Source organism: Desmodus rotundus, chromosome 9 (assembly GCF_022682495.2).
Source record: "Desmodus rotundus isolate HL8 chromosome 9, HLdesRot8A.1, whole genome shotgun sequence".
Taxonomy (NCBI): domain Eukaryota; kingdom Metazoa; phylum Chordata; class Mammalia; order Chiroptera; family Phyllostomidae; genus Desmodus; species Desmodus rotundus.
The window spans coordinates 80077262-80103800 of NC_071395.1; the positions used below are offsets into that span (position 1 = coordinate 80077262).

Genomic DNA, 26539 nt, shown 5'->3' on the forward strand with positions numbered 1-26539 from the left:
TGAGTGGAACTGCTTGTCTCCTTTGGGCCCACCCTTCCCCCAGATAATGGAATACTGGGACGTCCTTGACACCCTGGTCCTTGTACAGGTACACGCTCTTGAACCTGGAGAGTAAACCAGCAATGCCAGGCCTGGGAGAGAAGGATGGATCCTTCTTCAGATTGCACCACTGTGAGGGACCACAGGGGGCGCTGTCCCACCGCTCTGTATGTAGCCCCACCCTTCTCTGGGGCACGCTTTTCTGTGCTTTCAAATTTAAAGGAAATACACCCCAAAGCCTAGTGAGCACCAGAGGGCCATGTAAACCTTCCGTGTGAGACTCCTTGATGGAGACATTTATATAAAATGCATTTTATTTTAAGCACGTTGAGTGTGTGTGTGTGTCACAAGGAAACAGCCCTAAGTGTTGTAGATGTGAGCACTGGTGGTGGCCCAGGTGGCCCTGCAGCTACTCTGAAATGGGACCAAGGGCTACACACGTGGTGCACGTCTGGGAACCTGTGATGGGCGAAGGAGCAGCGGCCTGAGTGGAATGGGGTCAAAGGTAGACAAGGGGTAGGCTGGGAGCTTGCAAGGAGCAGAATCCTCCCTTTGTGCCCAGGGGACAGAACATGGGGCTTCAGCAGGTTCAGACCACCCCCTTCCTTGCATGTTAGGATGGGGCAGCTGGAGCCCCAGGTGGTGCCCAGGCTGAGGAAGGCAGTCCTAGCCAGCTGCCTTCTGTACCCCAGGGGGGCTGCAGCCAGAAGCAGGGCCACTCAGGGACCTGGTCTCTCCAGATCCTTGGGGGGCTGGGGCAGGGGCAGGGGCAGGGACAGGGAAGGTGGTGGTGATGAGCAGATCAGGACCACGCCACGCTCCAGCTGGAGTCCCCACGACCAGGAATCCCAACTATGTTTGCACGTGGGTCAGCTGGATGTCACCTCCCACTTCTAGGACATTGATGGCAGCCAGGTCCTTCAGGCGGTGGTTGTAGTTCAACAGGGGCTGACCGTTCACTGCCACCTTGAAGCTGATATTATCACAAGTGATGCGCACCTGGACAGCCAGACAGCTGTGTCATTTTTGGTCCACTTGGAGAGTCAGCAGCCCTGAATGCAGGCTGGGCTCTCCCTCCCCAATTCCTGCCTTCCTCTAACATCCATTAAGCACCCCCGATGCCCACATCCCATCACACGGGATTCACTCTGCACAAACATGCTCTCCTCCTGTCCTTTTACATATTCTGGTCCCCTGGCATAGAATGCCCTTCCCCAAGGCGCCCACTGCACACCTCACCCACATGGGGAACTGCTGATCCCCCTTCAAGGTTCACCCCTCTCCAGCTGGGCGTCCCTGCCTTCTGCCACCACCTGACCCCTCCTACTCAAGTCCGGACCCCCTAAGGTCGTGTCCCCTCTCCCATCCTCATTCTCCCACTGGACCCTGAGCCTCCAGGGGCAGGACCTCTGCCTTGTACCACCCATGTCCCTAGTACTGGCACCCAGGAGTGCTCCAGGCCGGCACTGTTGCAGCGGCCTACTCCTAACTTGTCTTTTTCACCCCAAATAGTCTCTGCAAGGCGGTCAGAGCACCTCTGTGAAAATACCCGCAGCCCCCACAACACCCGGCACGTGCGGCCCACTCACGGTGGGCCGGGCGCTGTGCTAAGCATGTCACACACACGGTGTCATTGCATTCTCACATCTCTGAGACCAGTATTGTTATCCGCCCCACTTTCAGGTGGAACAACAGAGGCTCAGAACAGCTACGTCTCTTGCCCACAGTCACACAGTGTCTATAAGTCCGAGTATATTCCTCTCAGGCTCCAAACACACCAACACACTCTATCAAAATCCAGACTCCTTTCTGTGGCCCTCAGGGCCCTTCCTCGGTCGTGTTCCCCCAGGTGGGGAGTATCAGGGCCTATTTCACACAGACGCCCAGGCTCCCCACTGCTTGGCCCAGGGCGGAGCAGGGCCTGGGTTTTCCATGTCAGGCTCTCTGGGTGATTTGAATCTGTAATCGGGGTTGAGAACCCCTGCTCTGCCATCTGGGCCTCCAGCCTCCCCACACTCCCCATTCCTGCACAGGCCACACCTGTGACCCTCACTTTTGCAGTGACAGGTGCTCCCTCCCACATCTCTGGGAATGCGCCCCTCAGGTGTTTGTGGGTGTCTCCTTCTGCCCCTGAGGACTCCACTGCACTGTGGCCTCCAAGAGCTGTCCCCGTGTCAGGCTTGTCGCCTTGTCTAGGCCTTACTCTACCCATTAGGCTCTTCTGCTTTCCGGGTAGCACCTGTGGTGACCTGCAGTGACTCTCCATCACCTCAGCTGTGAACTTCGGGGACTGGACCTGGTCAGCTGGCTTCATGGCTGTCTCCCCCTCCCCAAACAGCTGGACTACTTCCTGCACTAAGCAGCCTTGATAACGGAGCTCAGGAGTGATGAGTGAATGAATGAGTGAGTGAGTGAATAGATGAATGACACTTCATTCTTGGGTTCGATCTGGCACTTATTGGCTGTGACCTCAGGCGAGGACCCTGCACTTGAGGTTTCTTCCTACCTATAAACAGCGGGTAAGACCACCTTGTTATGGGGGACAGTAATTCTAAGACAACAACAATTTGGTGACCACATTCTCTTCTTCTGGGCCCATCCCTCACCCCAGAGGCCTCAGCTCCCACCCACTTCCGGGGGCCCACAGACACCCTCCACCCACCGCCCCACTCGCCCCTGGAGCCTCTCGGAGCTCCAGGCTGTGGCACCTACCGAGAAGCCCTGGCCTCTGTAGAAGGGCATTGCTTGGGGGAGGCAGGTCTCCTCAGGCCCCCAAGAGCCGTTGATCTGAGTGTTTCGGACCAAGGTGTTCTGATTGAAACGGGGGTTCAGGTGGAAGGCGATGTCATTCCCACAGCGCAGGTTGATGTGCATGCTGGGGGTCAGGGAGCTCACATGAGTCTCCTTTGCCCACTGACTCTGGTCCCTGCCCCTCCTCACCCTGTCCAGAGGCAGGGGGAAGGCCAGAATGACCTAGGGGTAGCTCTCTTCCCCAAGAGCCCAGGCTTACCTATCAGCGCTGGGCAGGATGTTGCCTAACACGGTGATGCTCTTGTAGGGAGACAGCCCACCTGGGATGGCTGTGAAGTAAGGCTGTTGGGGAGAGAGCGGGAGGGCAGGTAGCAGAAGCCAGAGCAGCCGCCACTGTAGGGGGAAACTCCTGCCAATTTCCATGATTTCGGACTGTCCACTGAGTTTGACAACTGTGCCTGGGAGTCATCTTTTCCACAAAGAATCGTGGTGCCTTTACTTGGTTGTAAATGCCAAAGGGAAACTTTCCAGGGTTCCTCAAATTAATTAATGGGCTCAAACTGTCCTGAGAAGGACTTTGGCCAGACACAGGGGATACTGGGGCTGAGGAGGGTCGGCCACGCAATGTGCCCGTGACGAACGGACACTGTTAAAGGTGGAAGCTCCTTTCAACGACTTCTCATTTGCTTGGGTGTTGAACTTCAGCTGGACCAAGGACTGCTTTTCATTTTCTGAGGCGCCCTTCACCTCCCCCGCTGCCCAGCACACACCAAACCTCCACCCTCCCTGAGAAATCACTTACACTGGGGAGACGGGGTACCTCTCAGGTGGGATCACAGGGTTCTTTTGAAGAGACCAGGACATTCAGTGTGGGGTTGTGCCCCTACCCATGATGCCCCCCAAAATTCTGAGGGGATGCTCTGACATGAAGCATTAGTCTCTGGACCCTCCCCTTCCACCCTGTCTCATGGTGGCTGGGGTGGAACTTCCTGCCATTGTCCCACAGACCCATCATGGCCACCTGCCCTGGGCCCTCCACAGGCAGTTCCGCTACCTCCAGGGCTCCCGTCTGACTTGTACCAGCAAGAAGAAGAGAAGAAGCGGCTTCAGTCTGTGACCAGCAGTGACATCCCAGGGACGTGAGCATTCAGGGCCTCAGACCCAGGGGCTGGGGCCACTGCACCCCCCTCTCAGTCACAGAAGGACCTGTTTCCCTGCTGGTCCCGAGAGTCCTGCCTGGAAGTTCAGGAGACAGGGCCAGGCCTACAGCCCTTGGTGTAGGCAGCCTGCTTCTGGAGGCCCAGAGTCCCCAACAAGCACCCAGCCACAGCAGGGGCAGTGCGAGGTTTTCAGCCAAAGGGCGCTCCTGCCCAAGGGTTGGAGGCACTTCTTGTGGCCAATTTCCGCATCTGTTCCCTGGTTATCCTGGGAAGAACCCTGGCCATTATTAGCACCACCTGCACAGATAGGACACTGAGGCACAGAAAGGTTTGGGAACAGCCCAAAGCCATGCAGCTGGTCAGAGTAGAGTGGGGTTGGAACGCCAGCACCCACACTTTTAATTTGACCACCACACAGCTGCGTCTCACAATGAGGCACAGAACGTCCTCACTCCAGGCTCGCTGAGTGCTTCCCCGGACCAACACCCAGTCCTGCCCTGATCGTGCTTCCACCTTCCATCCTGCCCCTGAGGAGGCTGGGCCAGATGAGGCTGGTGGGGGGCAGGAATGGGGGTGCCAGGCCCCCAACAGAGGCCCTCTCAGTGTTCAGCTTTTCAGCAGAACAGCCAGGGCACGTGACCTCCCAGCACACTTTGGAGGAAGAGGAAGGTCACTCCTGACTGCTGGGAGTGAGGGATCCCCAGGAGCAGGGGCATTGTGGATGGATGGGTGCTCCTGGCACCTGTGGGGGCGACACCCACCCTCCTTTCTGTCTGGACTGCAAGGTTCTGTGTTAATGCTCATGGAGGGTTTTCCTTCAGATTTGAAAATTGTGAGCCCAAGGATTGAAAAGTAAAATAGCCACCAGGAAAGAGTATGTCAAGTTTTGAAAGGTACTGTGGGATCTCCCATCGTACAGGAGTGGACCCCACGGAGACACGTGGATCCTGAGTCCCCTGGAGCACCAATGGGGCCTGGCACAGCTTTCTCCAGCCCCAGCACCAGCCCTTCCTCAAGGAGAGCCCAGGTGCTGGGGATGGTGGGTGGAAGCAGGCCATGCCAGGGGCCCTGCTGAGCTGGGCTGCAATGTGAAGCCCAGGCAGCAACGCCCCCAGCAGCCTCTGCCCTCAGTGCTCTGCTACTGCCCACCTGCCCATCCCATGCCCCCACCCAGAAGGGCTCTGTCAGTCCACCTCCCCCGCCCCTCAGGAATCTGTTGGCCAAGGCTGGCAGAGGCTCCATGGACACTATGAGGCTGGGACTAGGACACTGCAACCTCACAGGTATCCTGGGCCTGGGGCTGCCACTTGCCTGCCTTCCCCCATTACTGCTCTTTCTGTAGGCACCTCCCTCTTCTGGAGGTAAATACAGGACCCTCCCTTCTCTGCCACTTACCATCTGGGCACATTTGGCAAGTGGCCTCAATGTCTCTGAGCCTCAGTTTTCCCATGAATGCCGTGGGGATCATATAGCTCAGAGGGTCTAAACAGAGCCACCTGCAGGCCCACACACCTGGCATAAAGGTGCAAACCAGCCCCGTGCATCCCACACTGCAGGGACGGCCCCACTCCTCCCTCACTGCCCACAGGGTCCCTCTGCAGACTCCCCTGAGCTGCACCAGCTTTTGTGCCCACCCACAGGGACCAGACCCCTCAGGAGGTCTTCCCTGCTGCCCCTACACCCCTTATCATACTAAACCTGTCCAATCACCCACAGTGTGCCGGGCACTCTTCAAGCACCCCAGAATGCACCTTACTGAATCCTTACCCCAATTCTGGACATGGCTCAAGGATTCTATCCATTTTAAAGATGTGGAAACTGAGGCCCAGAGAGGTAAAAGTAATTTGGCTGCAATCACCTATTTACTAGCTAGTAGAGGCTAAAACCAGGGAGGCCACCTGCAGAGGAAGCATGCTTGCTGGGCTCTCAGCCTGCCCAGAAGCCCTGTCTCCTTCCCCTTTCATTCCCACAAACCATCTCTCCTAGTGATGACCTGTGCCCTCCTTCCCTTCAGCACCGAGGACAGGACAGGCACCCACTGGGAGCTCAGTCAGCATTTGTCCAATGCACGGATCCACATTGCCCTCCCGGCATTTCCGCCCTTCTGTGTTCTGTTTGGGAAGCCCCTTGCACCCCTGCCACCCAATGTGGTGTCCTCAGAAACCCCGAGCTCCTTCCCTGGAGAGGCAGAATCTGGGCCTGGCGGCACCACTCATGCCCACAGCCTGGAAACTCACTGAGTTCAGGCAGAGAGGCTGGTCGCTGCAGAAGGTCATCTCTCCACCACCTCTGTGGTCACAGCTGCTGCTCACACCAGCCAGGCAGCCTTCTGCACTGGGGAGGGTCAACAGAGATATAGAAATCACAGCAATTTGGCAATAACTCAGTGGGAGGAGGCAGTAATGAGAGGAAATGGGTCTAGAGAAAGGGAAGGGAAGGGTTTGGGGGAGGAGGGGCGTGTGTGGAAATCAGGAACAGGAGAGTAAATACTCCCAATGCACACACCTTAAAATTCTACTCCTCACATAAAAACATCATCATGTGCAAAGAAGTCTTGTACAAGTAGAAACTGTCATAATGGAGGTTATGACTCCCCTGGGTATAGTGGGATGCTGGGAGGTTCTCGGCCCCTCTCGGTGAGCTCACCTCTTTTCTCTCCTCCTTCTCTTCTCCTCTTACCCTCCTCTTATTAATGGCCTCACATTTATTAATGAACCTACCAACTATTGCCAAAAAAAATCAACAGAGAAAAATCATTTTTTCAACATTTTCCCTACATAAAAGCCCAGCTATCTAGATACTAGTAACCTTTAAGCGATTTCAAGGGGCAGACAAGCTGGACGGAACATAAGACGGAGCCATGTCCTATGTGCCATTCCTCATGAACCCACATTCGTTCTTCTCCAACGTCTCCTCTTGCAGCTGCACCCCATTTTATTGCCAGTTTGCACCCGAACCCACTGGGCAATGGGCCTATTTAGCTGTCGTTTCTTCACCAGGAACCTCTCGGTCCTGAAAGTCTCATGAGAAGACATGGCGAAGAAGAATCTATGGCACGGACCGCCACGGTGGAGAAAGAGAGACTGCTCTGTCCCTTCTCTTTCTGGGCTTTAGAATAGACACACAAGAAGTCTGGGACACAGCAGAACATTCCAAGTGACGTGGAGGTCAGGGTGACATATTAAATAAAGTGTCTTAAATGGCTTCAGCACCGAGGTAAGGAAAATGGTTGATCAGGGACTAGCAGCATTGGGGAGGAGGTGCGAGGAGTGGGGACAATAAACTTACCTGAAGTCCAGCACGTCCCTGCAAAGTGCTAGACAGGAAACCAATGTGCTACCGGCCAATCCCGAATGAACAGACTAAGCACCAAGTGGGTGGAAGGTGCCCCGGGGTCATGCATATGTCTGCATCTCTCTTCGTTCCTGAACCTTGTCTAGATGCACCAGAATTTGCAAAGGCTGGCTTCCCGGAGAGGCTCTGGCGTCCCCTCGGCCCAACCTGCACCCCCATCATACTCCTGGATCAACTAGAATCTAACCGACTGGAGGGGCAGAGGGCACCGCTGGAGCAGACAGGAGGGAAAGGAAGACAAATTCTTTGCAAATCTCTGCAACACAGGGACACCGGGGACAATGTCTTTGTTGATTGGCATATGGAACAAGTGGGACTCTCATTCCTTGCAGGTGAGACTGTGAAATAATACAACTTAGGAAAACAACTCAAGAGGGGTGAGAACGTACGCCCGTGTCCATGGCAGCGTTACTCACCTTGGCTCCAAAGTGGGAAGAACACAAATGTGCATAAAAGGAGGAGGAAGGAAGACACTTTGGTGTTCACATGACACAACGGCCCCAGCCAGAGAAAGGAATCGGGACACAGGCCACATCAGAGTACTTCAGATGGAACAAGGAGTCTGGGAGGGCATGAAGGCACCTTCTGGGTGCTAGAAATGCCCTGGAACTTGACCTGGATGCTGGTCACACAGATGTTTTACTTACACAAGAAGTCAGCAGGCACAATAGGACCTGTGTGTTTTACTTTACGTACACGAGCTCAAAAAGTACTGTGGAAAAAACCCCAGAACTTCTGGAGCCCCAGGTGTCCCGGAGAGAACAGGAACAGCTAGAGTTCTGCAGGTAATCACAGAGTATCATCTGTGTTTTGGGGGTGACTAACAGCAAGTCCAACCCACACTGAGAGCCCCAGGGCCCCCTGCCCGAGCTCTGCAAGGCAGGGCGTTCTTGGCCTAATTGAGACACTGGGTGGCATCATCCAATCTTAAGGAGGAAAGGGGCGGCCCTAGGCTAAGTTCCTTCTCAGAGCACTCTTCCTCAAAATCCCAGACCCTGTTCCCAGGTTCTAGGTTCTAGCATCTAGATAGAAAGAGCTGTTCAAACTGTGCATCCGCCACTTCCCACCCTTGAGGATGGCCACCACCGAAAAACCAGAAAATGACAAACTTGGACGAGGATGTGGAGGAAGAGCCCTTTGCCCTGTTGGTGGGCGTTGAAGAGGGGGGCGGGGCTGCTATGAAAAATGTAGTGTAGTGGAGCCCTGGGCTGGGATCAGACTTCCCGCTTTGGTTTGGGGGAGCTCAGTCCTAAGAGGCTGTTCCAGTGTTGAGATTTGCATCCAGCCCTTGGGAAGGGGTCCTGAGGGCCCTCAGTGAGGAGGGAAGGGGAAGGGGAAGGGGAAGGGGAGGGGCTCCTTCCTGTCTCCATTATGCCACAGACTCTTCACCTGGTGCTAACAGCCCCTCTGACTGGGTCCCCTCAAGCGGTCCCACCTCCTCCAGCCTGCCCTGCACAGGTCCTCTGCTTGCCCACCTCTCTTGTTCTCCCCCCTTTCCCCTTCTCCTCCCGCGGCTGCACAGTTTCTTCCCATCTGTCTGTCCCTTTGGCCGGGACCCTGTCGGATGGATGATGGCCATTTCTAAGGCTCAGCCTTTGAAACACAGTGAGTTTCACTTCACCTCAGCCAGCAGCTCGGTCTTCGGTGCTTGCAGGGTGCTGGGTGCCGTCAGGAAGGAAAAGGAGGACTGGGCCTGACTGAGCCAGAACTAAGTGGCCCTGAGAGCTGGATCCGAGACGCCCTTGAGGACCTAGTATTTCTCCTTGGACAGGGGACTTGCGGGGCTTGGAATGTTGTATAAGAACCATGAGAAGTTACCTAGGGGAGGTCAGTGTTGTCTCCCACTGCGTCGTTGTTCTTTCCAAAGTCACACTTTGCAGCAGGTCAGCATGACAGTGAATGTGTAAGACAGAATCGTTATGTATGGTTTATACTGTAGTTTGTGAGGGGAGGTTTGGGGGCTGGTGTGGATCCCCCCCTCACAGCCTTGGCCATTCTCCACAGATGAGAGCCCTGGCTATGGGACCTCAGGAGCCATGCGGGGAGGACAGGGAAGATGTGCGTCGGTTGGGGCCCAGTTGAGTTCACCGGGAGTTTGAAGTCTGTCTGAACACACAGCCTGTTGGAGCCCCAGCAGGACCCTGGGGGCAGGCGTGGGGGTGCTGCTCCAGTGAGCCGGGCCCATTGGAGTGGTCTCAGGACCGTGGTCTACGGTGCGGGCTGTTCTGTCCGGCTCCATTTCGGGAGTACTTGTGTTTGAGTTGTTTCACCTGTGTTTCGAAGTCCCTCCCTTTGAAGGAGAAAACGTGACCCTCGTGAAAAACCTTGTAAGAAACCCCTTCCTCTTCTACCCTGTTCCTCCCCTTGCACAACAAATCTGGTGACTAAGGTCGTCAGGTTTTGGTTTTGCTGCGTTTTTAATGAGCATGTCTTTCAGAATAGGATTGTGTGACGATGTTAAATGGCAAAAACAAAGAAAGAAACTAACACGACTTTGTGCCATTAACAGAAAGCTACTGCAAGCAGGAGAAAACATTTCTGGGTCACACACACACACACACACACACACACACAAATAACAAGGAAACATGTGGTGTAAGGGCCTGGTGCTAGCTTTTTGATTGTAATGTAAGTGCACCCATTTAACATTAAGGCACCCATTTCAAAGATACCCGTCTCAAATACAAATGCTGCCGGCCTTGTAACAGCTTCTGGCGAAACAGTTTAGATTAGCATCCAGATTTCCCCACCCATAAGTTCCCCTTCAGAACGCCTTGGGTAACCTAGATAACTGACCACACTATGACCCCAGTTTGTCATCCCTACACCCTAATTCTCACCTAGGCACCCCTGCCTTGGGTCCCAATGAAGGCAGAACTCCAAGACCCTGACCTCTCTCTCTCTTCCTGTAACCTTCCCATGTAGCCAGCAGGACCTGTCAGTAATAAACCCCGTGTTTCCAAAGTTCCCTGACGACGGCTGCTGAGGTGCATCTTGCATTCCTGGTAAGAACCACTAGGGCCGGTTCAGTACCCACATTGGCTCCAGTTGGGGACATGTGTGTGGGGGTTCACCACAGGCAGGAGGGGCCAAGTGAGTGCCCCAGGCCATGTCCAGTGAGTACTGGTAGGCAGAGGCCTATGCGACAAAACAACATGGTAGTTCCTTAAAAATCTAAGCACGGAATTACCACCACGTGATCCCGCAATTCTGCTCTTGGATATAAACCCTAAGTAAGTGAGAGCAGGGGCTTGAGGATATATTTGTACATGATGTTTACAGTAGCATATTCACCACAGCTGAGAGACTGCAACAAGCCCAGTGTCCACCCATGGATGACTAGATGAATATAATGCATATACATATGGCCCTGGCTGGTGTAGGTCAGTGGATTGAGTGCTGGCCTGCAAAGGAAAGGGTCGCTAGTTCGATTACCCGTCAGGACACATGCCTGGCTTCCCGGCAAGGGCCCTATTTGGGGGAGCGTGAGAGGAAACCACACATTGATATTTCTCTCCTTTTCTTTCTCCTTCTCTTCCCCTCTCTCTAAAAAATAAATAAATAAAATCTTTAAAAATGTGTAGACATATGGAATTAATCCTTGAACAGGAAACAAATTGCAATTCGGAAAGCTTTATTTTACATGGAACAATTTTTTAAAATACATTTAAAACCATCTAGTGGCCTGGTTGGTGTGGCTCCATGGATTGAGTGCTGGCCTGTGAACCAAAGGGTCACTGGTTTGATTCCCAGTCAGGGCACATGCCTGGGTTTCTGGGCAGGTCCCTGGTTGGCGGGTGCCTAAGAGGCAACCACACATTGATGTTTCTCCAACTCTTTCTTCCTCTTTTCCCCTCTGTCTAAAATTAAATAAGTAAAATCCTGTAAAAAAGAAATAAAAAAAAAACTCTAGTTACTGATTTCCTTGCATTATAAATATTGAGAAGCACAAGTGAAGAAATGTAATAAATTGTGAGGAGTGGAGGTGGGGGCCTCAGGTCTCTTGTCAGGTTGTTCCTTAGTTGTTGAAAGGCTCTGGGCAGAAGAGTCTTCACCCGGAGGCCGGAATGCACTCCCGTCAGTGCTCACACAGCCTCCCTCTCCCACCCAGCAGCACTGCTCCACCTGCAAAAGCATGTACAGCGCCGAGCAACGCTGAGCCATTCCCAGGTCGTGGAGAAGGGCTGCAACCACGTCACCCCACCAAAAAAAAATTACCCCAAGGTCCAGGAAAGGACAATGGCTACTGCCACTGAATGGAATTAACTTGTTACCAAGGCAGAAGGACACGCGGTGACTCCTCTAGTTCTTATTCCCTAGTAATCCAAGCTCAGGCGCCCTGCAGATGCAGGTGAGGGAGTGTAGGGTCCTTTGTCGGTAGAGGCACTGTGAGGGCGACTGTTCCCCTGGGTGAGAGGGCAGGGGCTCAGGCAGTGGGCAGGAGGGAGGAGAGTTCCTGCTCACCTGGAATTCCATGCTCTGCACCAGGAAGCACAGCTCAAAGGGATTCCCCTTCTGCAAGGGCATTTGCATCTTCCTCTCCTCTGCCCCCCAGCTTCCTTTCTGCTTTGTGTTACAGACCACATACCCGCCCTCTTCAAACCGAGGGTTGAAGTGGAAGGCAATGTCCTGGTCACTGAAGCCGGTCTGGAAGTTCACAGCAAACCTGGGCCCCGGGGAATGAGAGAGCGTGCTGGTTAGTGCTCACGGAAGGAGCAGGAAGGCCTCTTGCCCCTGACTTGCGTGCGTGTGGGAACCCGTGTACATCCCGTGTGGCAGCTTTGCTCCCAGGACGCCTCCCTTGCCTTCCTGATGGTTTCCCTCATTTGTATGTAGTGTGTTCCTGGGTCCTCATTGTACTTTACCCTTTCCAGTGCGGCGTTCTAAAAATCAGTAGAAAATGGGTAAAGGAAAATGTTGACACTATTAACAGGAGGCATAAAACTGATGACAACTTTGTACTGAAGGTGCAAATCGGGAATATGCCTAGAAGCAAGAGGTTTTGGTGGAAAGTGGGCACTTGACAGAGGGCGGCCCACGAGTGTGCGTGTGGGGAGGAGGAAGCAAACTGACAGAACACGTGGGGTTGATGGAATTTCCCTCTGGACTGAGACACAGGGGCTTCCAGAGAGGGTGACGTGTCCAGAGAGGGTGACGTGTCCAGAGGGGCTCCCGAGTGCCGTGTACTCAGACCCCACCCAGATCAGGAAGAGCCTCCACCTGCCCCCACCTGGACCTCAGCAGAGGCCCCTGGGCTGCGGGAGGGTGGGAGTGCCCGGCAGCCACAAGCTCTTCCCTGTTCCCCAAAGAGCCCTCTTGGATGGGAACCAGAGCCCAGAAGATGTTTGTATTTTGAATGGACTTAGTAACACCCGGGAAAGAACTTGAAACAGAAAGTGACCAAAGTACATTTAACAGCACATTTAAATATTTCCATTTAAGCCAAATGGCTTCGAGTAAATGAGGGCGGTGGTGGGTCATAAAGGAAGTGTTATTTTTGCATCTCTGGGTTTTCGAGTGCACAGTTCAATCCTAGACCATAATAATCAGTGTCTGGCTGCCTTGGACTGTGAGCTCCTGCTTCCTCGTGTCTTCGGGGCATCTATGATAATGGCATCCAGATGCTACTGGCAGACAGTAGGGTACCACACAGTGTGGGTCTCGGCCGGGCCCTACTGATCCAGTGTCCCCTGAGCCAGGCACAGGCAGCTTGGAGGGTGTGGGCGGAGCTGACTTGAGCTGACAGGCAGCATGGCTGGTTGACGGCCAAGGCAGTTCCAGGTACCTGGTTGCACAGGACTGGTGCACAATCCCATTGACAGTGACCTGAAGTCCCTCCTGGAGGCCCCCTTGGATGGACCCAGTGAAGGGGACGATCTGCAGGGAGAAGAGGCAGAGTGTCAGCAGGCCGGCCTCCTTCTGGCCACTACCCCGGACTTGCTAGTGCCCAGCCTGCTGTGTCAGGCCCGGAGCTCAGGGCCGGGAGCAGCTGGGAACTGAGGAGATGTCCCCAACGCAGGCAGTTGCACAGCCACTCTGAGACTGATGAGGAGACCTCCAGGCTCTGAGTCGGTGTGACTGGGAGCTGACCTCCCGTGGAGGAAGTAGCATGTACAGGACCCTGAGAGGGGAAGGGACCAGGGCAGTGAGAGGGGCTGCTGTGCCCCAGGCCAAGCTCCCAGCAAAGGCCCTAGGGCCCTGGTTGAAGATTCAGAAACCATAGCAAAGAGGCCGCCGGCCTATCGTAAAGGATAACCTTCCAGCTCACCTGAGAAGGTCTAGAGGAAGGCATCCTCTCACCTCCTGCCCACCCCCATAGAGCAGGGGAGGCTGTGACCTTTGCCCTCCCAGCCACCTGGGGCAGCACCTCTTCCTGGGTGCTTTCTGCAGCCCTGGGGCAGCCTCCTCCTCCACTCCTGCTCCTGGGCTCCCCATTCCCTCCCCTAGGCCCTGCCCTCCCTCTGAAGACTTACTTGGGGTCTCTCCACAGATCCCAGGCCCCTTGGGCACGGAATTTGACCTATCCCAGCACTGAGCTCCAATATTAAGGAGGAAAGGGGCGTCCCTAGGCTAAGTTCCTTCTCAGAGCTCTCTTATTCAAAATCCCAGACCCTGTTCCCAGGTTCTAGGTTCTAGCATCTAGATAGAAAGAGCTGTTCAAACTGTGCATCCGCCACTTCCCACCCTTGAGGATGGCCACCACCGAAAAACCAGAAAATGACAAACTTGGACGAGGATGTGGAGGAAGAGCCCTTTGCCCTGTTGGTGGGCGTTGAAGAGGGGGGCGGGGCTGCTATGAAAAATGTAGTGTAGTGGAGCCCTGGGCTGGGATCAGACTTCCCGCTTTGGTTTGGGGGAGCTCAGTCCTAAGAGGCTGTTCCAGTGTTGAGATTTGCATCCAGCCCTTGGGAAGGGGTCCTGAGGGCCCTCAGTGAGGAGGGAAGGGGAAGGGGAAGGGGAAGGGGAGGGGCTCCTTCCTGTCTCCATTATGCCACAGACTCTTCACCTGGTGCTAACAGCCCCTCTGACTGGGTCCCCTCAAGCGGTCCCACCTCCTCCAGCCTGCCCTGCACAGGTCCTCTGCTTGCCCACCTCTCTTGTTCTCCCCCCTTTCCCCTTCTCCTCCCGCGGCTGCACAGTTTCTTCCCATCTGTCTGTCCCTTTGGCCGGGACCCTGCCGGATGGATGATGGCCATTTCTAAGGCTCAGCCTTTGAAACACAGTGAGTTTCACTTCACCTCAGCCAGCAGCTCGGTCTTCGGTGCTTGCAGGGTCCTGGGTGCTGTCAGGAAGGAAAAGGAGGACTGGTCCTGACTGAGCCAGAACTAAGTGACCCTCAGAGCTGGGTCCAAGACGCCCTTGAGGACCTAGTATTTCTCCTTGGACAGGGGACTTGCGGGGCTTGGAATGTTGTATAAGAACCATGAGAAGTTACCTAGGGGAGGTCAGTGTTGTCTCCCACTGCGTCGTTGTTCTTTCCAAAGTCACACTTTGCAGCAGGTCAGCATGACAGTGAATGTGTAAGACAGAATCGTTATGTATGGTTTATACTGTAGTTTGTGAGGGGAGGTTTGGGGGCTGGTGTGGATCCCCCCCTCACAGCCTTGGCCCTTCTCCACAGATGAGAGCCCTGGCTATGGGACCTCAGGAGCCATGCGGGGAGGACAGGGAAGATGCCCGTGGGTTTGGGGCCCAGTTGAGTTCACCGGGAGTTTGAAGTCTGTCTGAACACACAGCCTGTTGGAGCCCCAGCAGGACCCTGGGGGCAGGCGTGGGGGTGCTGCTCCAGTGAGCCGGGCCCATTGGAGTGGTCTCAGGACCGTGGTCTACGGTGCGGGCTGTTCTGTCCGGCTCCATTTCGGGAGTACTTGTGTTTGAGTTGTTTCACCTGTGTTTCGAAGTCCCTCCCTTTGAAGGAGAAAACGTGACCCTCGTGAAAAACCTTGTAAGAAACCCCTTCCTCCTCCACCCTGTTCCTCCCCTTACACAACAAATCTGGTGACTAAGGTCGTCAGGTTTTGGTTTTGCTGCGTTTTTAATGAGCATGCCTTTCAGAATAGGATTGTGTGACGATGTTAAATGGCAAAAACAAAGAAAGAAACTAACACGACTTTGTGCCATTAACAGAAGGCTACTGCAAGCAGGAGAAAACATTTCTGGGTCACACACACACACACACACACACACAAATAACAAGGAAACATGTGGTGTAAGGGCCTGGTGCTAGCTTTTTGATTGTAATGTAAGTGCACCCATTTAACATTAAGGCACCCATTTCAAAGATACCCGTCTGAAATAGGAATGCTGCCGGCCATGTAACAGCTTCTAGCGAAACAGTTAGATTAGCATCCAGATTTCCCCACCCATAAGTTCCCCTTCAGAACGCCTTGGGTAACCTAGATAACTGACCACACTATGACCCCACTTTGTCATCCCTGCACCCTAATTCTCACCTAGGCACCCCTGCCTTGACCACAATGAAGGCAGAACTCCAGGACCCTTACTTCTCTCTCTCTCTTCCTGTAACCTTCCCATGTAGCCAGCAGGACCTGTCAGTAATAAACTCCATGTTTCCAAAGTTCCCTGACGACGATGCTGAGGTGCATCTTGCATTCCTGGTAAGAACCACTAGGGCCGGTTCAGTACCCACAATGGCTCCAGTTGGGGACATGTGTGTGGGGGCTCACCACAGGCAGGAGGGGCCAAGTGAGTGCCCCAGGCCATGTCCAGTGGGTACTGGTAGGCTGAGGCCTATGCGACAAAACAGCATGGTAGTTCCTTAAAAATCTAAGCACGGAATTACCACCACATGATCCTGCAATTCTGCTCTTGGATATAAACCCTAAGTAAGTGAGAGCAGGGGCTTGAGGATATATTTGTACACCATGTTTACAGTAGCATATTCACCACAGCTGAGAGACTGCAACAGGCCCAGTGTCCACCCATGGATGACTAGATGAATAAAATGCATATACATATGGCCCTGGCTGGTGTAGGTCAGTGGATTGTGTGCCAGCCTGAGAACCAAAGGGTCGCTAGTTCGATTCCCAATCAGGACACAGGCCTGGGTTCCCAGCCAGGGCCCGATTTGGGGGAGAATGAGGGGGAACCACACAGTGATGTTTCTCTCCCTATCCTTGTCCTTCCCTACTCTCTCTTTAAAAATAAATAAATAAAATGGGACCACATGCTCCCATTTCTACATCAGATCTGTTAAACTGGGAAACTCTGAAAGCACCAGAGTGTATCCCTTCCGAGTGGACGAAGAAGGGCCCCCACGCCTTTGAGTCCCTGAAGGGGCACCTGGCCCCTGCAGCAGCCTGGGGGCTTCCAAACCTACTCAAGCCCTCCCAGGTACATGTCCATCAAAGGCCGGCAATGGCCCCAGGTGTCCTCACCCACGTGCTTAGAGACATTCCGCGGCCCATCACTTACTTGTCAGGGAAACTAGATCACACTGTCTTGGGGTGGAGAGCCTGCTTGAGACCTGTGACAGCCACCTGCGAGCTCTTACAGGAAGCTGCAAGTTTTCCTTGGGACAGCCTATCACCATTTACGCACCCCACTAAGTGCTGAGCCTGCTGCAGCAAAAGGGAACGCGGTGGCTCACTGCTGGAAGAACGGGCAGGACCCAGCATTTCTACCCGAAAACCCCAAAGCATCCCTCAAAACGGTAAGGTAAATCCTACCACTCTTCTCCTGGAGCCTCACTGGCTGCGCTGATACACGATGTCCTGAAATGACCGGTGAAGTGTATTCTAGCAGGACTGGTTTACAGGCCCATCCCTTAGAAGAAGCAGACTGGCCTCTCTGTGCAGATGGAAGCCCTTCTGTGGACGAAGGACACAGAGAGGCTGCGTATGCAGCTGTGACTCTTCGAGGAGTGTTGCAGGCCAAGGCCTTGCCACCAGGAGCCTCTGCTCAGAAAACCGAACTGATTACGCTGACGAGGGCCCTGGACTAGTTGCGTGAAAGGAGAGTGAACCGGTACATTGACTCAACGCAAGCTTTCCTAATTTTGCGATCACGTGGTTCCATCCGAAGGAAGAAGAACTGTTAACCTCCAATAAAAGGATGAAAAAGCATGCAGCCGAAACTTCAAAATTTAGAGGCTCTTCAGGTACCTTCAGAGGTGGGAGTTGCGCACTGCCCGGGGGCATCAGGGAGAGGACAGAGGAGCGGCTAGAGGAACCAATGTGGCTGAACAGCAGCGAAGGAGCTGCCAAAGGAACGTCGAGAGTGCCTTTGGTACCTGTTCCAGACTTGTCACAATTCGACCCTGAATATTCGACTGCAGACTTAGAGCGAGGTGAGAGCGAGGGTTTTGGTGAACACGGTCTGAGAGTGGTTGGAGGAAGAAGGAGAAAGGAGCACACCGCCTGCTGAACATGGAGTAGAGGCAGTCATGAAGTGGCCTGGGCCCCTCACAATGGAGGGGACTCACTGACCACATACATTAAGCAGAGGCTCCCAGGTCCTAGAATTTCTAAAGCCAAACGAAAAGTAATTGCTAGATGTGTTGTGTGGGGAAAGAGCAACCCCCAAGACAGATCCCTATCAGAGGAAACCAGGGAAGCAATACGCAGGACAGCGCCCACTTGAGGACTGGCAAATAGACTTTACTCAGACGCCAAGGGCCCGAGGGTCCAAAGACTGGATTGCTAGTGTTTGTTGCCACCTCGTCAGGATGGGTAGAAGCCTATCCTACTAGAACAGAGAAATGCGCAAGTTACGAAAGGCTCAGTGAAGGACATAATGGCACACGTTGGCCTAGCCGGCAGCAACCAGAGCTTCAAGGGACCTGCTTTCATTTCAGAAATCCACAGAAGGTCAGAAAATTTCTAGCACTCCAGTGGCGACCCCACATGGCAGGGAGACCACAGGCTTCTGAAAGGTAGAGAAGATGAATCACACCTTGAAGAAAAACATAGCCAAGGTGTGCCAAGAAACTCATCTCCCTATGGGCTCAAGACTTCCCTATTGCCCTGCTCAGGATACCCATGGTTCCTTGAAGTGGGATTCAATTGAGTCCTTATGAAATTGTGTACAAGTGACCGTTTCAGGTGATGATTGGGGCGAACGGATAAAGAAAAATGTAGACACTAGCAATCCCTGTGGCCCAGCCTGCTGAAGGGCTGCAGGCCCTTCAGAGCTGTCCAGGGACAGGCTGTCCAGGCCGGCTTTACACTGCACCACAGCAAGGCTGCAGGGCACCCAGTGCTCACACCAGGAGCCCACTGATGGGCTCCGCTGCCCCAGGGCACTTTGCCCCATGACCCTGGGGAGTGAGGTCAGGTTCTTGGCCCCTCCCTTCTGAACTTGTCCTTGATAGGACCAGGGCTCCTCCCAGAGCCAGTGCTCCATGCCCAGGGCTGGAGTCACTGGGAGCCCAGTTGACTCCTGGACTCCCATGTCAGTGGGGTGCCAGGGCTCTGTGTCTTGCTCTGCAAACAGTGGAGGTCCCATAGACCATCTGCACTGAGAGAACCCCTTTTCTGGGGTGTAGGCTGGTGGTCCTCAGGGCCTTGGGCAGTGCAGTGGCTTCATGGATGTCTCTTTGAAGCGTGTGAATCCAGAGTACATGCAGGAGCCCCACTAGACTGTCAGCTCCTCGAGGGCAGAGCTGTGACCAGCATTCATCCCTCCAGCCTAGGCCTGGGCTGGGCAGGTGCCAGTGCACGTCCTCATGCTCAGCCTGGTCCCTGTGCAGAGTCCTGGTGGGGAGGGTGCTCACTCTGCAGCCATAGCAACCCTTCACCACCTCCCTGTGGCCAGCAGGCCTCACTACAGTCTTTGTCCCCACCCGCCATGCTGCACTCCCCCACCCCACCCCTCACAGCAGCAGGGGCCTGGACTCACCATCTCCTCTGGTTTCAGGTCTACGTTCAAGACATCCTGCAGCAACAGCTGGCAGTGAGGTACATGGCCACCTCTATGTCTTGGGGACATGCACAGGGGCCAGGATGGGTCTGACACACTGAAGCACCTGGTGGCTGCCAAGTGAGCCTGAGTGAGGAGCAGATCAAGGGCTATTTCTTCCAGCTTAAGGTATGGCAGCTGGGGTGTGGGCTAGGGATGCAGGTCAAGGGCATGGGAAAGCTACTTCCCCCACCACACGCCTACCCCTAACACAGGAAGACACACAGTGGATGGACACAAACAAGGAGCATCTTGTGAGATGAGCACCCGGCAGGCTATTCTGCCCATCCTAAAGCCCGGAGAGACGTTTAGGCGGTCCAGGGCAGAGCAGGCAGTGATGCAGGTTACAGAGTCTCAGTCAGATTCAAGTGCAATCTGAGCATGCCAGCGGGAAGGCAGATGGTCAGCAGTGTACGAGTGGTAGGGAAGCTGGGAGAACGCTGGGTGCTCATTCCACCCCAGACTGGAAGAATGAGAGGTGGCTGCACCAGCAGAGCTGACCCGTTGCTTTCTGTTTTCCCTTAAAGGACCAGAAGCACTATCATGAAGATATCTTCAGGGCTGTATTTCCCTACAAGGTGAAGAGGATGGGGCGGCAGGGAAGCCTAACGATCCCAGAGCTCCAACAGCCCAAGGATGTTAAAGCTGCCGCCACCAAATTTCATGACAGACCCAATTCTCCATTCTCTGAGGCCACAGGGAGATGGTGGGAAATTATATCCTCAAGCCTCACATCTTATTTCTCCATCTCCTTCCCCCTTTGTTTGACTGGTTACCAAGTAGCAGCCTGGACTGAGTGGAACTGCTTGTCTCCTTTGGGCCCACCCTTCCCCCAGATAATGGAATACTGGGACGTCCTTGACACCCTGGTCCTTGTACAGGTACACGCCCTTGAACCTGGAGAGTAAACCAGCAATGCCAGGCCTGGGAGAGAAGGATGGATCCTTCTTCAGATTGCACCACTGTGAGGGACCACAGGGGGCGCTGTCCCACCGCTCTGTATGTAGCCGCACCCTTCTCTGGGGCACGCTTTTCTGTGCTTTCAAATTTAAAGGAAATACACCCCAAAGCCTAGTGAGCACCAGAGGGCCATGTAAACCTTTCGTGTGAGACTCCTTGATGGAGATATTTATATAAAATGCATTTTATTTTAAGCACGTTGAGTGTGTGTGTGTGTCACAAGGAAACAGCCCTAAGTGTTGTAGATGTGAGCACCGGTGGTGGCCCAGGTGGCCCTGCAGCTACTCTGAAATGGGCCCAAGGGCCACACACGTGGTGCACGTCTGGGAACCTGTGATGGGCGAGGGAGCAGCGGCCTGAGTGGAATGGGGTCAAAGGTAGACAAGGGGTAGGCTGGGAGCTTGCAAGGAGCAGAATCCTCCCTTTGTGCCCAGGGGACAGAACATGGGGCTTCAGCAGGTTCAGACCACCCCCTTCCTTGCATGTTAGGATGGGGCAGCTGGAGCCCCAGGTGGTGCCCAGGCTGAGGAAGGCAGTCCTAGCCAGCTGCCTTCTGTACCCCAGGGGGGCTGCAGCCAGAAGCAGGGCCACTCAGGGACCTGGTCTCTCCAGATCCTTGGGGGGCTGGGGCAGGGGCAGGGGCAGGGACAGGGAAGGTGGTGGTGATGAGCAGATCAGGACCACGCCACGCTCCAGCTGGAGTCCCCACGACCAGGAATCCCAACTATGTTTGCACGTGGGTCAGCTGGATGTCACCTCCCACTTCTAGGACATTGATGGCAGGCAGGTCCTTCAGGCGGTGGTTGTAGTTCAACAGGTGCTGACCGTTCACTGCCACCTTGAAGCTGATATCATCACAAGTGATGCACACCTGGACAGCCAGACAGCTGTGTCATTTTTGGTCCACTTGGAGAGTCAGCACCCCTGAATGCAGGCTGGGCTCTCCCTCCCCACTTCCTGCTTTCCTCTAACATCCATTAAGCACCCCCGATGCCCACATCCCATCACACGGGATTCACTCTGCACAAACATGCTCTCCTCCTGTCCTTTTACGTATTCTGGTCCCCTGGCATAGAATGCCCTTCCCCAAGACGCCCACTGCACACCTCACCCACATGGGGAACTGCTGATCCCCCTTCAGGGTTCACCCCTCTCCAACTGGGCTTCCCTGCCTTCTGCCACCACCTGACCCGTCCTACTCAAGTCCAGACCCCCTAAGGTCGTGTCCCCTCTCCCATCCTCACTCCCCCACTGGACCCTGAGCCTCCAGGGGCAGGACCTCTGCCTTGTGCCACCCATGTACCTAGTACTGGCACCCAGGAGTGCTCCAGGCCGGCACTGCTGCAGCGGCCCCCTCCTAACTTGTCTTTTTCACCCCAAATAATCTCTGCAATGCAGTCAGAGCACCTCTGTGAAAATGCCCTCAGCCCCCACAACACCCAGCACGTGTGGCCCACTCACGGTGGGCCGGGCGCTGTGCTAAGCATGTCACACACACGGTATCATTGCATTCTCACATCTCTGAGACCAGTATTGTTATCCGCCCCACTTTCAGGTGGAACAACAGAGGCTCAGAGCAGCTACGTCTCTTGCCCACAGTCACACAGTGTCTATAAGTCCGAGTATATTCCTCTCAGGCTCCAAACACACCAACACACTCTATCAAAATCCAGACTCCTTTCTGTGGCCCTCAGGGCCCTTCCTCGGTCCTGTTCCCCCAGGTGGGGAGTATCAGGGCCTACTTCACACAGACGCCCAGGCTCCCCACTGCTTGGTCCGGGGCGGGACTGGGCCTGGGTTTTCCATGTCAGGCTCTCTGGGTGATTTGAATCTGTAATCGGGGTTGGGAACCCCCGGTTTGCCATCTGGGCCTCCAGCCTCCCCACACTCCCCATTCCTGCACAGGCCACACCTGTGACCCTCACTTTTGCAGTGACAGGTGCTCCCTCCCACATCTCTGGGAATGCGCCCCTCAGGTGTTTGTGGGTGTCTCCTTCTGCCCCTGAGGACTCCACTGCACTGTGGCCTCCAAGAGCTGTCCCCGTGTCAGGCTTGTCGCCTTGTCTAGGCCTCACTCTACCCATTAGGCTCTTCTGCTTTCCGGGTAGCACCTGTGGTGACCTGCAGTGACTCTCCATCACCTCAGCTGTGAACTTCGGGGACTGGACCTGGTCTGCTGGCTTCATGGCTGTCTCCCCCTCCCCCAACAGCTGGACTACTTCCTGCACTAAGCAGCCTTGATAACGGAGCTCAGGAGTGATGAGTGAATGAATGAGTGAGTGAGTGAATAGATGAATGACACTTCATTCTTGGGTTCGACCTGGCACTTATTGGCTGTGACCTCAGGCGAGGACCCTGCACTTGAGGTTTCTTCCTACCTGTAAACAGCGGGTAAGACCACCTTGTTATGGGGGACAGTAATTCTAAGACAACAACAATTTGGTGACCACATTCTCTTCTTCTGGGCCCATCCCTCACCCCAGAGGCCTCAGCTCCCACCCACTTCCGGGGGCCCACAGACACCCTCCACCCACCGCCCCACTCGCCCCTGGAGCCTCTCGGAGCTCCAGGCTGTGGCACCTACCGAGAAGCCCTGGCCTCTGTAGAAGGGCATTGCTTGGGGGAGGCAGGTCTCCTCAGGCCCCCAAGAGCCGTTGATCTGAGTGTTTCGGACCAAGGTGTTCTGATTGAAACGGGGGTTCAGGTGGAAGGCGATGTCATTCCCACAGCGCAGGTTGATGTGCATGCTGAGGGTCAGGGAGCTCACATGAGTCTCCTTTGCCCACTGACTCTGGTCCCTGCCCCTCCTCACCCTGTCCAGAGGCAGGGGGAAGGCCAGAATGACCTAGGGGTAACTCTCTTCCCCAAGAGCCCAGGCTTACCTATCAGCGCTGGACAGGATGTTGCCTAACACGGTGATGCTCTTGTAGGGAGACAGCCCACCTGGGATGGCCGTGAAGTAAGGCTGTTGGGGAGAGAGCGGGAGGGCAGGTAGCAGAAGCCAGAGCAGCCACCACTGTAGGGGGAAACTCCTGCCAATTTCCATGATTTCGGACTGTCCACTGAGTTTGACAACTGTGCCTGGGAGTCATCTTTTCCAGAAAGGATCGTGGTGCCTTTGCTTGGTTGTAAATGCCAAAGGGAAACTTTCCAGGGTTCCTCAAATTAATTAATGGGCTCAAACTGTCCTGAGAAGGACTTTGGCCAGACACAGGGGATACTGGGGCTGAGGAGGGTCGGCCACGCAATGTGCCCGTGACGAACGGACACTGTTAAAGGTGGAAGCTCCTTTCAACGACTTCTCATTTGCTTGGGTGTTGAACTTCAGCTGGACCAAGGACTGCTTTTCATTTTCTGAGGCGCCCTTCACCTCCCCCGCTGCCCAGCACACACCAAACCTCCACCCTCCCTGAGAAATCACTTACACTGGGGAGACGGGGTACCTCTCAGGTGGGATCACAGGGTTCTTTTGAAGAGACCAGGACATTCAGTGTGGGGTTGTGCCCCTACCCATGATGCCCCCCAAAATTCTGAGGGGATGCTCTGACATGAAGCATTAGTCTCTGGACCCTCCCCTTCCACCCTGTCTCATGGTGGCTGGGGTGGAACTTCCAGCCATAGACCCACAGACCCATCATGGCCACCTGCCCTGGGCCCTCCACAGGCAGTTCCGCTACCTCCAGGGCTCCCGTCTGACTTGTACCAGCAAGAAGAAGAGAAGAAGCGGCTTCAGTCTGTGACCAGCAGTGACATCCCAGGGACGTGAGCATTCAGGGCCTCAGACCCAGGGGCTGGGGCCACTGCACCCCCCTCTCAGTCACAGAAGGACCGTTTTTCCTGCTGGTCCCGAGGGTCCTGCCTGGAAGTTCAGGAGACAGGGCCAGGCCTACAGCCCTTGGTGTAGGCAGCCTGCTTCTGGAGGCCCAGAGTCCCCAACAAGCACCCAGCCACAGCAGGGGCAGTGCGAGGTTTTCAGCCAAAGGGCGCTCCTGCCCAAGGGTTGGAGGCACTTCTTGTGGCCAATTTCCGCATCTGTTCCCTGGTTATCCTGGGAAGAACCCTGGCCATTATTAGCGCCACCTGGCCAGATAGGACACTGAGGCACAGAAAGGTTTGGGAACAGCCCAAAGCCATGCAGCTGGTCAGTAGTAGAGTGGGGTTGGAACGCCAGCACCCACACTTTTAATTTGACCACCACACAGCTGCGTCTCACAATGAGGCACAGAACGTCCTCACTCCAGACTTGCTGAGTGCTTCCTCGGACGAACACCCAGTCCTGTCCTGATCGTGCTTCCACCTTCCATCCTGCCCCTGAGGAGGCTGGGCCAGATGAGGCTGGTGGGGGGAAGGAATGGGGGTGCCAGGCCCCCAACAGAGGCCCTCTCAGTGTTCAGCTTTTCAGCAGAACAGCCAGGGCACGTGACCTCCCAGCACACTTTGGAGGAAGAGGAAGGTCACTCCTGACTGCTGGGAGTGAGGGGATCCCCAGGAGCAGGGGCATTGTGGATGGACGGGTGCTCCTGGCACCTGTGGGGGCGACACCCACCCTCCTTTCTGTCTGGACTGCAAGGTTCTGTGTTAACGCTCATGGAGGGTTTTCCTTCAGATTTGAACAATTGTGAGCCCAAGGATTGAAAAGTAAAATAGCCACCAGGAAAGAGTATGTCAAGTTTTGAAAGGTACTGTGGGATCTCCCATCGTACAGGAGTGGACCCCACGGAGACACGTGGATCCTGAGTCCCCTGGAGCACCAATGGGGCCTGGCACAGCTTTCTCCAGCCCCAGCACCAGCCCTTCCTCAAGGAGAGCCCAGGTGCTGGGGATGGTGGGTGGAAGCAGGCCATGCCAGGGGCCCTGCTGAGCTGGGCTGCAATGTGAAGCCCAGGCAGCAACGCCCCCAGCAGCCTCTGCCCTCAGTGCTCTGCTACTGCCCACCTGCCCATCCCATGCCCCCACCCAGAAGGGCTCTGTCAGTCCACCTCCCCCGCCCCTCAGGAAACTGTTGGCCAAGGCTGGCAGAGGCTCCATGGACACTATGAGGCTGGGACTAGGACACTGCAACCTCACAGGTATCCTGGGCCTGGGGCTGCCACTTGCCTGCCTTCCCCCATTACTGCTCTTTCTGTAGGCACCTCCCTCTTCTGGAGGTAAATACAGGACCCTCCCTTCTCTGCCACTTACCATCTGGGCACATTTGGCAAGTGGCCTCAATGTCTCTGAGCCTCAGTTTTCCCATGAATGCCGTGGGGATCATATAGCTCAGAGGGTCTAAACAGAGCCACCTGCAGGCCCACACACCTGGCATAAAGGTGCAAACCAGCCCCGTGCATCCCACACTGCAGGGACGGCCCCACTCCTCCCTCACTGCCCACAGGGTCCCTCTGCAGACTCCCCTGAGCTGCACCAGCTTTTGTGCCCACCCACAGGGACCAGACCCCTCAGGAGGTCTTCCCTGCTGCCCCTACACCCCTTATCATACTAAACCTGTCCAATCACCCACAGTGTGCCGGGCACTCTTCAAGCACCCCAGAATGCACCTTACTGAATCCTTACCCCAATTCTGGACATGGCTCAAGGATTCTATCCATTTTAAAGATGTGGAAACTGAGGCCCAGAGAGGTAAAAGTAATTTGGCTGCAATCACCTATTTACTAGCTAGTAGAGGCTAAAACCAGGGAGGCCACCTGCAGAGGAAGCATGCTTGCTGGGCTCTCAGCCTGCCCAGAAGCCCTGTCTCCTTCCCCTTTCATTCCCACAAACCATCTCTCCTAGTGATGACCTGTGCCCTCCTTCCCTTCAGCACCGAGGACAGGACAGGCACCCACTGGGAGCTCAGTCAGCATTTGTCCAATGCACGGATCCACATTGCCCTCCTGGCATTTCCGCCCTTCTGTGTTCTGTTTGGGAAGCCCCTTGCACCCCTGCCACCCAATGTGGTGTCCTCAGAAACCCCGAGCTCCTTCCCTGGAGAGGCAGAATCTGGGCCTGGCGGCACCACTCATGCCCACAGCCTGGAAACTCACTGAGTTCAGGCAGAGAGGGTGGTCGCTGCAGAAGGTCATCTCTCCACCACCTCTGTGGTCACAGCTGCTGCTCACACCAGCCAGGCAGCCCTCTGCACTGGGGAGGGTCAACAGAGATATAGAAATCACAACAATTTGGCAATAACTCAGTGGGAGGAGGCAGTAATGAGAGGAAATGGGTCTAGAGAAAGAGAAGGGAAGGGTTTGGGGGAGGAGGGGCGTGTGTGGAAATCAGGAACAGGAGAGTAAATACACCCAATGCACACACCTTAAAATTCTACTCCTCACATAAAAACATCATCATGTGCAAAGAAGTCTTGTACAAGTAGAAAC

The 26539-nt window shown here is 54.9% G+C and overlaps 2 protein-coding genes across 4 annotated transcripts; both read right to left on the reverse strand.

Annotated features, from left to right (window-relative positions):
• Positions 1–352: 352 nt before the first annotated feature.
• LOC128779322 (galectin-5-like) lies at positions 353–26294 on the reverse strand. 3 transcript variants are annotated; one of them, XM_071219324.1, is made up of 4 exons: positions 26207–26285; positions 3050–3132; positions 2752–2914; positions 353–1038 (listed from the first exon to the last, which is right to left on the reverse strand). In XM_071219324.1, the coding sequence occupies exons 1-4, from the start codon at positions 26243–26245 to the stop codon at positions 892–894; spliced, it is 432 nt and encodes a 143-aa protein (XP_071075425.1). In that variant the 5' UTR covers positions 26246–26285; the 3' UTR covers positions 353–891. The 3 variants fall into 3 exon arrangements, with proteins under 3 accessions (XP_071075425.1, XP_053768044.1, XP_053768043.1); XM_053912069.2 differs by lacking the exon at positions 26207–26285 and adding an exon at positions 6188–6275; XM_053912068.2 differs by lacking the exons at positions 353–1038; positions 2752–2914; positions 3050–3132 and adding exons at positions 20369–21054; positions 22768–22930; positions 23066–23148 and having other exon boundaries at positions 26207–26294.
• On the reverse strand, positions 6246–6985 carry LOC128779239 (large ribosomal subunit protein eL39-like). The gene is made up of 2 exons (XM_053911263.1): positions 6842–6985; positions 6246–6284 (listed from the first exon to the last, which is right to left on the reverse strand). Exons 1-2 carry the CDS (start codon positions 6983–6985, stop codon positions 6246–6248), a joined length of 183 nt encoding a protein of 60 aa, XP_053767238.1.
• Positions 26295–26539: the final 245 nt, after the last annotated feature.

Bases quoted from the DNA above. Each gene is read 5' to 3' on its own strand.
- LOC128779239 (XM_053911263.1), bottom strand. From the start codon at position 6,985: ATGTCTTCTCATGAGACTTTCAGGACCGAGAGGTTCCTGGTGAAGAAA. The intron at 6,285-6,841 runs GTGGGTTCATGA...GACCCTCCCCAG, and splicing joins GACGTTGGAGAAGAACGAAT to TGCAGAAGGCTGCCTGGCTG.
- LOC128779322 (XM_071219324.1), bottom strand. From the start codon at position 26,245: ATGACCTTCTGCAGCGACCACCCTCTCTGCCTGAACTCA. The intron at 3,133-26,206 runs GTGAGTTTCCAG...TCTCCCCAACAG, and splicing joins ACCCTCTCTGCCTGAACTCA to CCTTACTTCACAGCCATCCC. The intron at 2,915-3,049 runs GTAAGCCTGGGC...CCTGACCCCCAG, and splicing joins ATCCTGCCCAGCGCTGATAG to CATGCACATCAACCTGCGCT.